The 18,716-nt window shown below is 30.2% G+C and overlaps 1 protein-coding gene across 1 annotated transcript in view; it reads right to left on the bottom strand.

Moving 5' to 3' along the window:
* Window positions 1-18,020, bottom strand: part of LOC132927722 (uncharacterized) — a 57,833-nt gene extending 39,813 nt beyond the window's left edge. The window contains exon 1 of the mRNA XM_060992308.1: window positions 17,260-18,020. Coding sequence (XP_060848291.1) covers window positions 17,260-17,373 — 114 coding nt within the window. The 5' untranslated portion in view covers window positions 17,374-18,020. The remainder of the gene's footprint in view (window positions 1-17,259) is intronic.
* Between the last annotated feature and the right edge of the window lie 696 nt (window positions 18,021-18,716).

Below are 18,716 nucleotides of genomic sequence, written 5' to 3'. Positions count from 1 at the left end.
TTAATGTAAATCCCCGACTGAAACGTATAACAATGAATGTTTATATTATTATTTCATAATCATTTTATAACGATAAAATTATTTTGATGTAATTATTTATTGCATTTTTTATTTTCGTCGTTTATTCCGATATACATAATTCCAGTGACTACAAACGCATTAAGTTTGAGATAAAATGCCTTAACAACATTTATTCGCGATCGAGATTGTAAAAACTAATGTCCAAAGTATCATTGAACAATGTATAATATTATATTGAGAGTAATTATAAATATTATCAAAATTCAGTCTAAATGTCAATACTTAATTTTTTTCTTTTAGGTCGTTGGATGAGTGTTAACTTATCATTTTTGTTTTCTACTGTAATCATGTCACAGTGGCGTAAGCAGGATTTTTCTTCGGTGTGGGGGGGAGGGAGGCTGGTTAATTTTTATAAATTACAATTTAAGATTTTTGTTGCGATTTTCATAAACCGTTATATTATATAATATAATATATTGTAATTTTTAAATTTTCTTAATATTTCCGGGAGGGGGGATTGCAACTTTCTCAGCCACCCTCTGGCTACGTCACTGTCATGTCATAATCGCAATGCTTTTTTCGCTGCCACAAAACGAACAAGACTAGAATTTAATTTATATTCGTAATATTATTGTTGTATCACTATACTATTATATAGTATTGCACGTCGGTGTATCACGTACGCGTATATATTAATATACAACTGTTGCAGGTGATATGTTATTTCAGATTTCGTATTTATTATACATATCACGAGAATGGCAGTATTAATCTCGGTAGTGTACACTCTCACTACCGGCCGTTAATTGATTTTTCGTGTAAATGAAATTCGTTTCATCATTTTGCGCTGGGCGACCAAATATGAGAGTGCGGTTCGATGAACGCACTCCGCCAATTACCAATTTTACACACACATACACACCATATACGATATTAAATCCACATATTATAGAATACGATTAAAATAATAATATTTTATGCAAGCGTTAGACAATTTATACATAACTTTGATTCTTAGCCCTGCGAAAGAGGCAAACATAAACTAAACGTTTTATATAAGTAATAGGTATATTATATTATTATGCTGTAATAATATAATAATATCTTCATAATATTATTACATTATATTTTACATTGGACGGTTAAGCAGATTTATAAATATAAATATATATAATATATATAAATATATTTCATCCGTTTAGTGCTTGTACATTCCGTTTGCAGATGCTATAAATAGTGTACTTCTAGAAATAAAATAAAACAAGATGGGAGGGGGGTGAGATAAAAAATAATCATTGTTTTAAAAAGTTACTAGCCATAAACTCGTGTAAAATAGAGTTTAAATAGGTGCTGTCGTAGATACTAAATTATCGCACTTTTTTTATATATTATAAATTGACATAACACAAACAAGAAATATATATCCTTACTATTCCTTGGATTACGTCTTTACCAATAAAAAAGTGCATTAGCTCTCATTGATTATTTCTTCCGTCTATCACCCCACGCAGTGTATACATTTTATCAATTTTTTTATTTTTCAGTCGGCACAAAGAATAAATTATCTTTTTATAAATATACACTTTTGTCATTACTTGTGTTCAATGTTTAAAAGTCGTCACCGCCCGCATGAGTATTCTATTTTATCCGTCTAGTCGCATGCCAAACCTATAACGAACGACTATTCGTGTGTATGTAAAAAATGTATATTCGCAAAATGCATACCACTAATTAAACGAATAGCTAGCACACAACATGTATACGATGAAATTATTGTTATTCTGAAGTCGTAGTCATATTATTATTACGTACACGCGTCACATAGTATACTGCCATTGAGTCATAGCAGCTAGATAGTGCATAATTATTTCTGTATCCGACGGTGTGCACATAAAAAGTATAAGTCACAAAGGATTCAAAGAAAAATCTTGAAAACATATTTCCACGATACATGTACAGGATAGGTGGTACTGTTGATTTATTACATTTGAAAAGAATATAGAAACACATAATTTATAAAAGGTAGGTATTATATTATTATTACCGCGATAAACATGATAGCGTAAGCATTTTTAACATTAAAAAATAAAAACGATCTACCGGAATTCCTAAAACTCAGACGTCTGCACGGTTCTCTATAGACTTCGCCTCACACATTCTACGGTAATATCTTTCACTTTAAACGTCACGTCACGAGGACACGGTTCGATAATATTAGCGTCTGTTGCAAATTTAATATGTATTAGATTACAACCACGGACGTTGTGAAACATTTAGAATTTAAGCCGACATAATATGAGTGTATAAAGTGGTTATATTAGTCAAGGGATGATGTTCTCGGGTGACATTCGATTACTACGAATAAAACGTTTTACACCGCCGATTAAAATTCTACGACACTCTTCACTCGTCATCGGCAAATACGGTGGATTTTATTCCGGACCATGCGAGAAACGTATTAGTCTCACTGCAACGATTGTGATGTGTATTTATTTTCATTTTGTGTCTACAACAGTCATTTCGTATTTGGTCGTAAATACCTATAGTGTTCATTTAATACACGGCATATTATTCGATCGTCATAACAGCGCAAAAACGAAATATTGTTCAAATTTATTGATTTCGATTTTTTCGCCGTCGTAGTTTATAAAGTTGCAAATAAGCTAGATTGGTAGGTACTTGAAACATCACGCTCGACGATGCCGTTCGCCGTAGTTGAATTCAAGTAGGACTGAAGTTTGGGGTTGTATGAGTGTTTTGAATAATTGGAAATATTGAAATGTTTCGCGGCGTTTTTTTCCCCAGGAAACATTGCATTTATGGTTCAATCAACGAACAATATGTGATGAGATTCAATTATAAAAAAAGGTTTAAGGAAAAACCTTACCGAAGCCTGTATGTTTTCTATGTAAAAATTTCGAGTTTTCTATAATAATATTGTGGGACAGTAGACCTTAATGTATTTATTGACTCTGTCTACCTAAGAGTAAAACGAATACACCTACAGTGTTGTTCAGCATTTAGGTTAGCCTGCAGCATCGTGTATTATAGGTTCCGTATTGTATATCGTTCACGAAACTGTGTAGTAGTGTAGTATTTAATAAACGGATCAGCTGATTTTGAACACTGATCCGGCTAAGACAATTGTTCAAATTAAATCATAATTAATATTTGTTCTCGTCGAACAAAAATGATTTGTCAAGGTTGTCCGCCAATTTTCGAAACGTATAATAACTGTTGAGAATTATGAGACTTGACCCTCAAAAATATAAATTATAGAATCGACAGTGTTACTATGATACAGCGGAAAAATAATACGGTTAATATAGATCAAAAAATATTTTAAAATGCTGGTAGTGCTAAAACAAAATACGAAAAACAGTTCACATGCACCTCGTCTACGGTCGAACATTTTTCTGATTATAGACCCAACAAAATAAATTCAAGCTGTTTAATAATAAATTGTATTTTTATATATTAAACAATAATTTATTATAACCATCCAACATTTGAAATCGTGAAAAAAAATGTTGGACTAAGCCTCTCTCTTTTACCACTCTACGAGTTCTTAAAAAATGCAAATTTAAAGTTACCAAAACGCTCATCTACTCGGTCGTAAAAATAAGAATAAAACTGGACAAGTTTAATGGGTGCTGAACTGTTATGTGTCCCCCGTCTCGTCAAAATTGTAGCCACTGATGGCGCAAACAATTCGCGTTTAATACTTAAATAATAAATAGAGGTTAATGTATGCCAAATCACGTCAAATAATATAATAAAGTCACACATAATTTATCAAATATTCAAAGTATCAGAAGATGATTCAACGTTGTCAAACAATAATATGTTTAACAATCGAGTGATACGTCAAAATAATGGTATTTTGATTGACTGATCAATGTGTCACTGTTATTGGCACGGTTTTCGATTCATATTAATTTTTGACGATCTATAACACGTCTTTTTATTTACTTTTTTCGGGACACGCTCTGACTCGTGAAGAACTTCATTTGGAGGGGAGAGACTATTATAATGTATTGTCGTATCGGCATTACTGGGCCTTACTGTTTGACGTAAAAGAATAAACATTCATATTCACGATTTCCGAATGCACTGGTTCCGGTGCTCAGTTTATGGGATGTTGGAAAATAAGTGGAACCTGGTGGTGATACGCGTAGTGTAAGTGTATAGGTAAAAACGACGTGGCGATGTATGAGGGTATTCGGATACGCAAACGGAGGCAACCGTTTATCATTATAATCCCGACACTTTCATCGTTTCAACGTTTAGCGCACCGCCGCCGCCGGAAAGAGCACTTAAGTAATCCTCTTAACATATTAATATTATCATCGAAAGTCGGTCCATAGTGGCGAGCGCCGGCGCCCCGTGAGTGTACCACCGTGTTTAACCGCCCTTTTGGCGACGTGTTCGACAAAAGTTATTATAATATCGCGGTCTGAATATTGAAAAACCCTTTTGCCTCCGCCGCTGATGCATCACGTAAATCACGGTCTATGAATATTTTCACTCACTCTGCAGTATTTTTGACCCTCTGGCCAATCTATTTTTTTCCATATCGTAATCGATCGAACCGTGGAATCGATACAAAAGGTGCTATCTCAAAACATCGAATTGTTCAAAAGATCGATTTTAAGGAATAAATATTAACCGCAGACATAATAATAATATACGACCACTATAATATTATATAACCGACTCGCCATATAACACGGACAGCTCTGACGACGTACGCGGCTTCCCCTATTTGTCAGGCCAGTGCAATGTTTACATAAAACGCCACGACAACGTATTCGTTGATAGCATTACTTTTATGTTGATAATAATAGATCGCGATCGATATTCGATGTGTATAATATTTTAAAACGATCCATAAGAGCTGTATAAAACTTACACTATCACTTTGCCTGCGATAAGCCGCGTAGGTATACCTCTTATATTATAAACATTTCCAGTGTGACGAAATGCGGCAATGCAACAGATATGAAATCGAGTCGGCTATCTAATTGTTTTATATGTCTGCGAGAGACAAATAATGAGACAATATGTTTTTTCACTCGGAAATGTGTGTCGTTTTTAATTAAATGCATGTTTCTTAGTAAACAAAATTCAGTTAAACGCAATATGATAATATCGTGTCACGGTGTTTGCACTAAAATAATATGATGGTATTATTATTTATAGAACGATTTATTTAGTTGATAAAAGTACAATAATTAATAATATTGTACTCAATATCATCTTATTGTTATTGCGTGGTCGATACAATGCATATGAACTAGTAATTTTTGATTATAATGCGTAGAAAGAAGTTATTTTATTTTAACACTACCTAATGTTAAGAATCGAAAGACCACGTTTATTTCGATCAAAATTTATTAAATGACAAATGTGTAAATTATGTTGGTTTATAGTTGTTGATAACTCTTTAAATAATGTACCTAAATTATTATTGTTTATTTGTGAGCTTTATAGAATATTAATAACTAAATATATATGTATACCATTAAAAAAAATCATTTTTAAATGTTTTGGTTCAGAGCCCACAAATTTAATACAAATTATTATTGATTTTGCAATTTTTTTAAATCCAGAATATTCATAGGTGATGCAAAACGAATGAACAAATCTATTAAACCATATTTCCTTTTAATTAAAAGTCATTATTGTCAGTTATTGTCATACAGTTGATATTATATTGACCGCTGTAATTAATATGCCGTTGTAAGGTCCTATTATTTCGTCCGTCTTTACTATTAGTTGTGAGGAATTTTAATATACTGTTGTCACTATGATTGATTATTTTTAATTCAAAGACAATAAAATAAAATAATTGTTAAATTTTAAATATGATTGACAATAAATTATGGAATTAATATACGTAAATATATAATACTATGATTACATATTTTATATTCATATAATATTATTTCTCATGATACGTCAAAACCGAGTTCAACTTGTTTAAAAACTGATTTTTGAAATAAACTAAGAAAAAAATAATATAATTTATAGGAATATCATATCTTAGAAGTGCATTATGTGAATACGTATACAATATACAATACATACAATCATATTATAATGTTGTATTATAATATTACGTATTATTGTCATTATTATTATTATTATTTTCTGAATCCAAAACTTTTATTATTTAGCATAATTTAAGTTGTTGATTCGTTTCAAAAAATGCATGTGTAGTTTTCATTTCATCCCTCTTTATGAAATAAATAAATAGAAATTTCAAACGTTTTTAAAAAGATAAAGTCTCGCTATAAATTGTTGAGCGGTTTAATATAATACGTAGGTATAATATAATACAAATTAAATACAAGAATTTATATTAAAAGTGGTCCTATGGTTGATGGATGTTGTATAATAATGAAATAATATAAAAATTAATTTAAATATGTTAATGCACGTCAACTATTACTGCACACAATGTGATTTTAGTACTAAAATACTTACTCCTCATAAAAATGAAAGGTAATAAACATTTTCAGCTGCAGAATCTCATAATTTATTTTAGATTCAGAGCGGAGCAATGAATATATTGATTTTTAAAATGAAGTGCTTTTAGATATCAAATTGAGTCTAGTTTTTAGTTTGGAAAAGTCAAATTTAAAAATTTCAAGTACTTATTTTAATAATTGGGAAAATCAAACAAAATGTTAAGGAAAAACGGGAATTTTTACAGAAATCCAATTTTCGACTCGAAAACGAATAACCATAGAAATACGATATTTTTTTAATAATTAAATACTAATAAAAAATAAATACTAAATGTAATATTTTCTGAAAAAATTATATCATCCTACAATAATACTAAAATTAAAATAGTTTAATTTAATACCTATATTAAATAAACATACCACTTTCAGTGATATAGGCTCGTTTCCACGCAGAATCGTTTTAAATACATATTATACGATGATAATAATATATCATTGAATTCAAATTTAACACACCTATAATAGTGATCTACTTGACACCTAATGTACATCAGAATGGTACTCATTTAACTATCTATTTTTATTTGACTTTAGTCTCAATATAGGTACCTATTTTTTTTTTTTAAGTTACAATTACAATATTAAAAATGTAATATTACATGCCATTTTAGACGTTATAACCTACGTTTTATAAAACATTACTTAAATTGGATGAGAAAAATAATAAATATCTTGTCTATAGGAAGGTATAGTCTGTTTTCTGTACAATTTGGTAGTTCTTAGTAGTCTATTATGAAAATATATTGAGGTAAGCATGGTTTTAGTATTGATTTGGAGGTTGGTCTTTTATTTAATTTTTTATATTAACTGCTTTTTTTAATATTTGCAATAAAATCCTTTTTAAAAACATATATGAAACAAATCCCAACATTTTGTCATTTTTAATTTTAATAACGTTTGTTTTATCCTTACTATAGTTATTTGTTGCTATAACACTTACGAGTATGGTTGAACGTGTTCAAGTACTAATTTTTGAGGACTACGTCTTATCGTCTTATAATTTCCATAAAGATAAATAAGACGTGAGAAATTGAGTTTTCCGATAATTAATTAATTGTTTATTAAGTAGGATTTTCTTGTAGTATACCCATAATATTTCCTATTAAACTAGTTAATAATTTAACAACGAAATAAGATTAGAAATTAAACATGAAACCCTTTTCAAAAACGAATAAATTATCTATAGGAATCGTCGTATCAAACTGTACTGAATACCATTGATATATTAAATATTTGAGTAACCGAATCTGAATATTACTCTATATATATAATTTTTTATTAGGAAATGTGTTTACAACACAAGGTGTGATTTAGTTTTAGGTGTTTTTTATTATAAAATAATGTCTGCAATCTACACACAGGTAGAAAGGACAAACAATACAATGCGTAAAAGTTATATTAGATTTTGGACACCACTTGAAATTTCAGAACTCATTATAATTAGATGTGTTTTTTTTTATTCAAAACTTTTTATTCTATTTATTTAAGAGGTTTCTTCGACAGTTGCCTTTTAGACAGTGTCGGGGGAATGATAGGATTAAATAGTGATTGGTACGATTGGGAATAAATGGATTTGGGTGTTGTTTTTTGTGGTGGTGTGGAGATTTTTTGTTGTATTGAGTAGTTACTTTAGGAAGTTTTGGCATTTTTAAGTAGTTGTCTAGAGAGTTATCGCTATCGCACCAATGTTCACATATGATAATGCGTAAACGTATTGATCGGAAGGATTGATGGATATTTATATTTGACTTTTGGCTATACCCTAAAGTTGGATACCATACGTCATGAATGGTTTTATTATGTATTTACTGTTTATACATATCAGGATTTCAGTTCTTGGTAGCACTTTAGAGCGTAAAAGGTTTCTCAAAGTATAAGGACATAAATTTAGTGATTTTTGTTTTGTTTCTATGTGTTATGCCCGATTAAGTTTTTTTTCTCTATATATCGTAGGCTATAAGTTTTAGGTGGTACAATAGTATAAAGTCGGTGCTACAGTCAGACCATATGGTCAATTATTTATTGTACGCACTGTCTGCCCCCAACATATACTGATATAGTGATATGCCGATATACGGCCACCATATATATTGCGGTGCAATCCAGATTGACTACAAGGAATTTTGACTTGCTGTTTTGAATAAATGAAAATACAAAATGAGTATATACGATGACATTCAAGTATTATGTTATGAAACTGTAGGAACACGTAAATATTATTTTTTTCGTGACGCTATAATGATAATTATTATTAGATGCCTATATTATAATAAATGTAAAGACCATATTTTTTAAACACGTCCGAAATAATATTAAATATTATTGAAAACGAATTTATGAATCACATAATAATTCAATATAAGTAACCTATTTTTAGTATTTTTATACGAATTTCGTGATGTTTTATATAATAATTGATAATGATATTATAATATACTACTAAGTATTCTATTTAAATAATAATAACTATCAGCTTTTTTTATATATATATAATTTATTAACATCATTTAGAATTTTAGAATCTTAATGTTAGGATGCATGTTTTTTTATAATTTTCATACTAAATAATATTTATTTTTAAAAAAAATATCAAAAACATTTCAATAGAATCTATATATAACAAGCTTATTTTTATTTAATAACAGTCTAAAACGATATATGAATTTTTTTAATGATTTGTTATCTTTGGTCATGATATGAACAATCTTACCGTGCTTTCGTTATAATTGTATATGCACATTATTGGCGACAGCCGTAGTCACAATCCTTTTTTTTAATACGTTATAGTGATTTACATAAATTATAAATTATAATATACAGCACGTTAACTTCTAAAATCAAAACATTTAAATAATTTAGATTTTTTTTTTTTTGAATAATTTATAAAACTTTAAATTTTGCATAAATCCCGAAATTCTCTGTTCCCACTTTTATGCTTGAATTAAATAAACTTTTGATCTTTAAGTTTTAACCTATGATAACAATAAAATATATCGTCTTATTTATATTTTAAACCCGGTTGTAGTGAATTTTAAAGTTTCGACGAGTCACGCTTATAACCAAAAATTGTCTTCTAAAATAAATTGAGTGCGATATTCGATTCACGTTTAAATAAAAGCACTGTATAACTTACACGTGTTATGTTAGGTTAGTGACAGAATCGGACGTATAATAAGTTATGTAAACTCTGTGTGCGGACAAAATCAAAAGCTATAACAAACCACGGCTAATAGTGAAAAAAAAAAACATTGAACACGATCAATACGAGATTTCCTGAAAATACATACTTTATACTTTTTCGGTAACCTATGGACCGGGGTGTGTGTAATATATTAATTATGAAAGCGATTATAATAATATTATTACGCTGTAAAAACGGTTTTCAGCAAAGTTGTTCAGTCAAGTTTTTCTAAATTGATGAAAAACTAAATTGTTTGCTAATTAGTTTTTTCGGCGGAAATTATATAAAGCTATTTCAAACTTTACACAGTACCCCAGTACAATTTAATATATTAATTATAATTACGTGATTAATAATACTATTCATATTCGTAATTTACTATTAATAGTGGTTTATCAGTCGAGTCACAATAGCAATATATTCATAATATTATATTGTTGGTTTTTGCGACCGTCCCGTTTCGTTTAAATAAATTCACCAATGACGATATTATACAATATTACGAATGATGAGTTTTAGAGTAGTAGAAATAACGCTATGCAAATTTATAGAGGTGTTATGAGACTCGCATAGTGTGCGACACAAACAAAATGTCTAGGTGATAAAATATCACAAAAGGTGTATGACGATGTCGAGTATTTGAAACTGAAATAACAACTATGCCATAACATACAAAAAATCAAAGCAAACTATCCTATTTCACAATTTATAATATAATATAATATTTTTTGTCGTTATGCAAATGTTTCGTAAATCTATAAGATTTAATATATTCGTGTAAATCGTATACTATACCATTACATTTCGACTTTGATACCGCGTGTTTGCAATAATTGTTTGTAATTCACTAGACATAAATCTCTCGATTTTTGCCCGACTCATGCATGTTAGTTATGTACCTACGTAACACACAGTTATACTATTTACATAATATTTTCATATTGTAAGACTTTGGATGGTTCGGTTATATTAAAAACTTACACAAGCGCCACACTGCTTACTGATACAAACATTTTACTATTTTTTATTTTTTCGATCAGCTGCCAACACCCATTTTAGTCACCGTGTCCGGTCTCCCTGCGCATAAGTTATAATATACCTCTACCGAACATAATATTATTATTGTATCATAAAATGTGTAAAAATAATAATGAAATAATTGGAAATTTATTAGGTGCTTTTTATACTTGCAGTACTTGTTACATTATAGTGTTTATTCTGACGTTAATAAAATTATATTACCTAGACATATAATAATATATAAACCTACTCAGCCATATATAAAATGTAACTCATATGCGGATACATATTGGTTAAAAATTCACTTAATTAATCTATGGCGTGTTTTAACGATGTTCATGTTTTGTCTATCACAACTACCTACTGTAATATCAGGCTGTCAATATAAATATAAATGTATAAAAAAATGCGATACTTTTTATGAAAGCGTTGGGACATTTCACGCCTTTTGAGGAACGACCTAATTGCAGTTAGATCACAACACACCGTAATTACGAGTACATATTATTCATCGCTGCATTTAACAAATTGTAATTAATTTTTCCCGAGGACATTGGATTTGGTATTATTAGATTTACAAGGGTCCGGATGTAAATAAGTCAATCGGTATTGATTGTTTAACCCTTTTAAAACACAGTGATTTATTGTAAAAGTTATATTTTTTTTTTCAAACAAATACTCAATCAAAATGAGACGACCTTTACATTATAATATTGTTATTTTTTAACCTAATGTAAACCCTTTGCAATAAATGACTAATTTAAAATGGAAACCTCATCATTAAATTTTAAACTACGTCTAGACAAAAAAAGGACAACTCGAGTAGGTAAAAAATTGTTTGTACCACTTATCAGCATCGATAAATAAATAATATTATTCTCGCGTATTCCGGCAATAATATATTTTTATAATCTACACTAAAAAAACAAGCAAACACACCTAATCGCATTGTCTGTAATTATTATGACATCAAATAAACCATATCGTGGATATTCAGGGAATCTTATTTTTTCAATAATAATTATTATTAGTGGTGTATTGATTTAGAATTGTATGTTCGAAGCAAAAATGTAGGACAGCGGCGTGACGCCGCCGATATACGTAGGTATAATAAATTAATTCGTTTTGTCCTGAGTTTGCTCCGTCGAAGAGCAAAATTTAGAAGTTAAAAGTTTTAAGTTTTTCTATAGTTCTTTTGTGTCGCATATTATATTTATTACGTGATTCGATTTTTATCGGGTCGCCGAAAGAATGTTTAGCTTGTCGTCAAGTCCATTAGCCACAAAATATGAGTATATTTTTCGAATTCGATACGTCTCGTGGAAATAGCTCAAACGCAATGGATATATTGGATATAATATTACGATTTTATGTTTCATAATATCGATGGTAGAAATGCAAAAAGGTCGTGAACAACATTTTCCAAATATTTTTAATTATTCGGGAAATGCGAAAAACGAAATCACTAACATGTCGTTTATTATGGCGTTTAGACCAAATTTTCAAATAATAATAAACTGCTGTTAAATTATCATAGAAAAAAACAGCGCTAGTTGTACATACAGATACAGAATTCTGCCCTCTATGCGTAAAATATCAAATGTCGTTTACGACCTTTACCTTTCCATCATCGATACGTGTAACAGGTTATGTTTTTGCCGAAGCAACGTATACTATACGTATTATATCATATTATTATATATTATATACTAATTGAACACCGAATTCTTCAGTTTACGTGATATTTATAAATCTCATTCTGTTCGTCATCCAAGAGTTGATTTTTAAATGTGCGCATTAGGTTGTCGTTCGTTACGATCGTTTCAGAGGAAATAAAAACGGTTTAATGCAATATTTTATCTTGCCAGTAAAATACAATGACTCATACGTATTATCTTCATTCTATTGAGAGGACATCGTGGTTATAACAAAAATAACAAACTACGCAGCTACATTATATGATATTCTTTAATAGAAAAAATAATAATAGTGGACATATATATATATATATATATATATATATATATATATATATATATATATATTGTACGAACTCGGATACTTTAACGGTTTAGCTAATAATAAATTACAAATAATAACAATAATATTATCTACACACATGATGATATTATTATATCATCATGTTCATCTATCGGCGGGATTTTTTTTTTATTTTGAATTTTTTCCTTCGAGTGGTGTTTTGAGAATGTACCCGTGTATAATAATATAATAAATCTTATCCATGTTTAACATTTCTCTGAGGTCCTTCGATTACAAGACGTCTAGATCATGCACTGTACGGGGAAAGAATGTCAAACGAGAAACAAAATTGATATAAAAATATAATTTAGCGTATTACGTCGTCGTCGTAACATATGCAAATAAAAATATTCCGTTTAAACCCAATAATATAACAGCATACATTTTTCCCGGCAAGCATGGTTTTGCTGTAAACACATAGTAACCGGTACAATATTTTATAAATTGCAAATTCTTTCCGCACTATCTAAGGCTCATAAGTATTGGAAAAGAAATAAAAAGGCTCATCGGTAGTGAGCATGGTCAACAAATCATCGCATATATTATAATATATATATCGCAATTTATAATAAGTAACTCCAGACTGATTATAATATTATAATACCTAGTAAAATTTAGATTGTGGGAAGTGAACGATATATTATTTGATAAACAGATGAAATGGCTGGTCTTATTACTGAGTGCGTACGATTTTCGCGTACTTCGTTTCCTTGCAGCAGAACAATGCTGCAGTATAATACTCATAAGTAGTAAGCTGCCTCCGTGTTACAGTATCATAAGTACGAGGCAAAACGAGAGACGCGAATAATGGTTATGGTGTATAATATATATATATATATAGGTACCTACACGGGTAATGATATTTTATAGTAGTATAGTATAATACAATATCTTTGTTATACGCAGACCCCGGTGGCGATGACGTGGCAAAGGGATTCGAGAGGCAATCGCCTCCGAGTTATTATTGTTTGTTGTAAAATTCTAATCCCGAGTACAGAGGAGTTGTATTTTTTTGTTTTTGTGAGTATATAATTGGTGGATAATCGAGTCGGTGGACAGAAAAACTTAGAGTCCTGACAATCGTTGTGTTTATAAAACAACGGAATATTGAATAATCAGACGTACTATTTAATATATATAACCTATACATATATATTATATGAACATAGATTGCTAAACAATAATAATGATTTCATTCAGCCAGACTATACCGCCGGTTAATATTGAATGGGAGTAGGTATATTGCGTAATACGATAAGCGCACTTGATAATAGGTAATAATGAAGAGAATATTATGAAGAAGTTGATGGTATAACATCGTAATTAACAATATACGTACCTTTATAATAATATTATAATGAATTCTGCTTGCCGTAATTTAAGCGAAACAGCAGCGGAGAGGTTCTACTGGCTCCGGCCAACCCAGAACTACTTTAGAAACAATTAATGAAAATATGTAAAAAAATTAATAAAAACTAAAAACGATTACCTACTGCGGTAGTGAGCTCGTAACGAAAGAACATCTATTTTTTTTGTTAATAAATATAATGATATTGACACCAGTCAGCATTTCAAACGGTTCATTAATTAATAAACTACCTATATATTTTGTACATATAGCATATTCACCAAGCACGATCACTTATATTCATTAATACATTTGAGTTTGATTTTTGGAATGTTAAAATATATACCTATATATACTACAAGGCCATTTTCAAATTTTCAAAAATGTTCTTACTATTTAAAAGTGTTCTGTGACAATACAAATATCTGTTTTTCAAACAAGAACCCCTTACCTTATTTTGATATTTATTGATAACTTTTTTTTAAATGTTAATATAATTTATGTTATTTAAAATTTGAATAGATAACTTTAAGTTAATATATTTAAGATAATAGTCCTAATAAAAGGTTTTAAAAAAATGTATAATATTCGTTAGATCTTAGATATATTGGGTCTTATGTGTATAGTAAATGCATCATAAACTATTTTTACAAATAATAAATGTTAATGGATTGATATTAACTAATATCTTTTAAATTTATTTTCATAAGCATATTATTCTTAGAACACAAAGTTTAATAACTCGAAAATACTGAAAATAATAGTTGTTTTGATACATCAAAGTTTTCAGAAAAATGATTTATTAAATAATATACAATAGAAAGGGCGGGGAGGTTTCTAATTTATAAACAGAATTTTCATCTTCACATAATGACACTCCTTAAATTTAAGTAGTACAAAATAATCATAAATTTGAAAATAAATCTTTAGGTATAATATTAAAGAAAACAAGGGGTGAACATGCACAGTGAATCACCCTGTATATATTGCATAATATATTACGTGCTATAGCAGTAACTGGTAATATTATAACGTATTTATGTAGTATCATGTCGATAAACAACCTTATAAATCCTGTATGCCGTAATATATATTATGATATAAACTTTATTATTTAGTTTTTTGACAAAAATATATTTACTCATAAAATATAGCAATGCTAATCCAATTGAAGCGAGAACATTTTCAAAGTCCATGTTATTTTTATGATATATCGGATTGGACTCAATCCTCCTTACCCTTCCCAGCCAACCAAAAAAAAAAAAATAAAAAAATAAATAAATAAACGCTATTTATGCCAATGAAATCGACCATTGTCCGTCTGGATGATTTCAAATTTATTCCATATGCGTACAACACTTAAAAACATAGCTAAGATTACAAAAAAATTGTTTTCCGCTGCTTAAACCAATAATAATTATATTAAATATTAATACTCAGCCATTGGATTACAGAATTATGCATTTATGCGATACGGCTTTTTGTGAATAAATTAATAACATTAAAACGACGATGATAACCACTAGACGATTGTCAGTGTTGGTTAATGAATATTAATAATTAACACCCTCTCCTGAATATTTGGACAAAATTCACATAGCGGGCAAAAATTCCATAATTATGACACTAATACAACAGCGATGTAAGCGCCTAAGAGAAATTCCACTAAATAGTAAGAAACCTAAATTTAATTACATTATATTTTTTTTTGATAATAATAGGCGCGTACTAATCACATTGTCATTGCGTAAAAAATACTAATGTTTACTTAACAACCTGCTTCTATACTGCAAATATTTTCTGGTTTGAGGAATCACAACTCTGTCATAAGAAAACGAACAGTTGAAACATTTTGTTTTTCAAAATTGTATACTTTTGTTGAATTAAAATTTAAGTTAACTTTAATCGATATTTTGACCTCATCGTATTTGTTGATAAAATGAATAATATTACATCAGACGTATAGGTACTATTTAAATATAGAACTCTGTAAATGTTAATATAACATTTGTTTAGGACCTTCTTCTGTGTACACCTCAAAATCATATCTGATGAATGTAATTGCGGTAAATGATGTACAATATTAAATAATATTAGTATACACTTAAAGTTAATTATTTTTTGGTGTTCAGAATTGTCGGTCTAGCGGTCACCCTGCTATGAAGGGAAATATACGTCTTAGAGAAAGTTAAAGTTTAAAATAGTACCGTAAGACTGCGTGCCATAAACATAATATTCTCTCAAAATTGGTCATCCAAAATACCATTGTTGTTCTATTAAGTTTTAATGCCAAATTATATAAATACTGTGCAGGTAGTAGGCGCCTATAATATCAATGATTATAAAATTATAAAGGTCTAACGAGAATAATAATATATGCGATACAATTACAGTAAGAACATTAGAAATTATTGAAAGCTTTAGATAATATTGAAAACATTGTCATTTTTGTCATTAGATAATTTTCGAACAAAAGTTAAAGATCGTCGCTGTCACTTTCCGACGGTGATTCAAATAACAATAATTGAGAAGACAAGCCACTATGGTCTATAATAGTTGAACGGTTTTGAGTTTTAAGTGTAATAATATTTACAATAATTGGTAATACTGATAGGTCTGAAAAAAAATAAGACTTTCAGACGGTATTTATAATTGGAAATGTACAATTTACTACTAAACTTATAGCCTTAAAATGGAATCAGATTTTCGAGAATTTTCCGTTCGGGCGCTTACGCGGAGGTTTCGCGTTTATTAGACTTTAATAGTTTCTGCGTGTAAGTGTTTGTAGTTTTGTACGAATTTTGTTGATTCATGCGAAACCATATATATTATCGGACGACAAAAACGTACGTATATTGACGATCGAAATGAGCGCGTACGACTGCCTACGTATACTTGCCTACACGTTGAACGCCGACCAAAAGTTCTAAAAACCGACCGAGGTCCGCCTGACGACCGCATAATACATTATTTTATTATATCGTCCAAAGACGCCCGCGAGACGACAATCTTTCGACGGTACGATGACGGCTGTCGACGTTATTAATATTATCGTCAATAGAAAAAAATTAAAAAAAAAAAAACGCAGTTTCGAAAAAAATCATTTTTAAAGATACCTCTATTGGCGGTGTATCGATCCAACTCTCACTGGCCCTCCGGGCCATGAGTGCGGGGCTAAAGAGCAAGTTTTCGTCCTCCTCGTCATCGTCGGCCGAAAAAAACCAAGACATGATGATTGTCGGCGATGAAATACTATGCGATGTCCCGCGTGCGGCTATCTACTGCGACGTAACGTTATTATGTCACTTATTGCAATCTATTGTACTTTTGAGACGGTAATGCCCGACGACGTTGTATATATATATATATATATATATATAATATGATATAATATTCTACGGTGTTATTATCGCGTGGGCAGAGCTGCAGGTCGCCAGCGCGAGACCGACGCTCTCGGGTATCTCGTCCTGAGAAGGAAAAATAAATTTACCACCGCCGCCCTCGATCGAAATTCGACGCACCCACAACACTTGAGGTTTGCCCGTACCGTATTATACGTATATATTATTATTATTATCTACTACGCTATACTGTAATATAACGACGGAATTCGGCTAACCGTGCAACGTTATACGTTTTAATATTATTATCGTCTTGACGTTTCGATAAATAATATATTGTCCGTTCGCGGTTTTCGTATTTCGATTTTTTATATTTTATTATTCTTGCGTTACAGCGGACACGGTCGTGTTTTATTATTATTATTATTATTTTATTGAACGTAGTCCGCAAAACAATAATAATATTACGGCACAGCGACCGCAACGACAAACGACCGCGTGTGACGTATGACTGCGGGAACTCCGTGGCACGGCGTACGTACCTAATATTTTAATATTGTATCATAATACGTATTTTATTTGAATATTATCCGCCACTTGGCAGACTCTCCGCTGCGCTGTGCCGTCTTACCTGGACGAAATCCAAATTTATATTTAGCAGAGTGCCCGGCGGCCCACGCGCGTTCACCGTACAAAATCGGTTGATCTATAAAGACAGTTTTGAGGAGGGTCCCCTCTCCCGCGTAGCCGCGCAGCAATTTTCGACGGTCATTTTGAGACAGAGAAGTGAAGAAGAAGGGTGTGGAAGAATTGACCGCAATAAAAAAAAATAAAAAAATAATAAATATTATCCAATGTTGCGCTATGTGGTGTTCACCAAAAAATTTGCGATTTTTTCCATATCCATGTACAATGTTTGTGGATCTATCTTCGCAAGAAATAAAATGATCGTATATGTAATTGGGTCTTACCGAAATAGTTTACCATAATAATAAAAACAGTGTACGTATAACTTATGTAATATTCAAACCTTGCAAATCATAAAAAATAATACGCGATGACACGTCTTAAGTAAGAGACCTCGTTAGCTGTTTATTTTATAATCAGCTAAAAAAGTTAGTAAAGGACTATAAAAATAATAAATTCGGTCTGAGAAAGCTATTTGACCGGTCCTCAAATATATTTCGTTCTGGATATATTATTTAGTATTCAATTATAAATGCATACATATT

This window comes from Rhopalosiphum padi, chromosome 3 (assembly GCF_020882245.1).
Source record: "Rhopalosiphum padi isolate XX-2018 chromosome 3, ASM2088224v1, whole genome shotgun sequence".
Lineage (NCBI taxonomy): Eukaryota > Metazoa > Arthropoda > Insecta > Hemiptera > Aphididae > Rhopalosiphum > Rhopalosiphum padi.
Note: the sequence above shows the minus strand (reverse complement) of the source record. Positions and strands in the feature narration are given on the sequence as shown.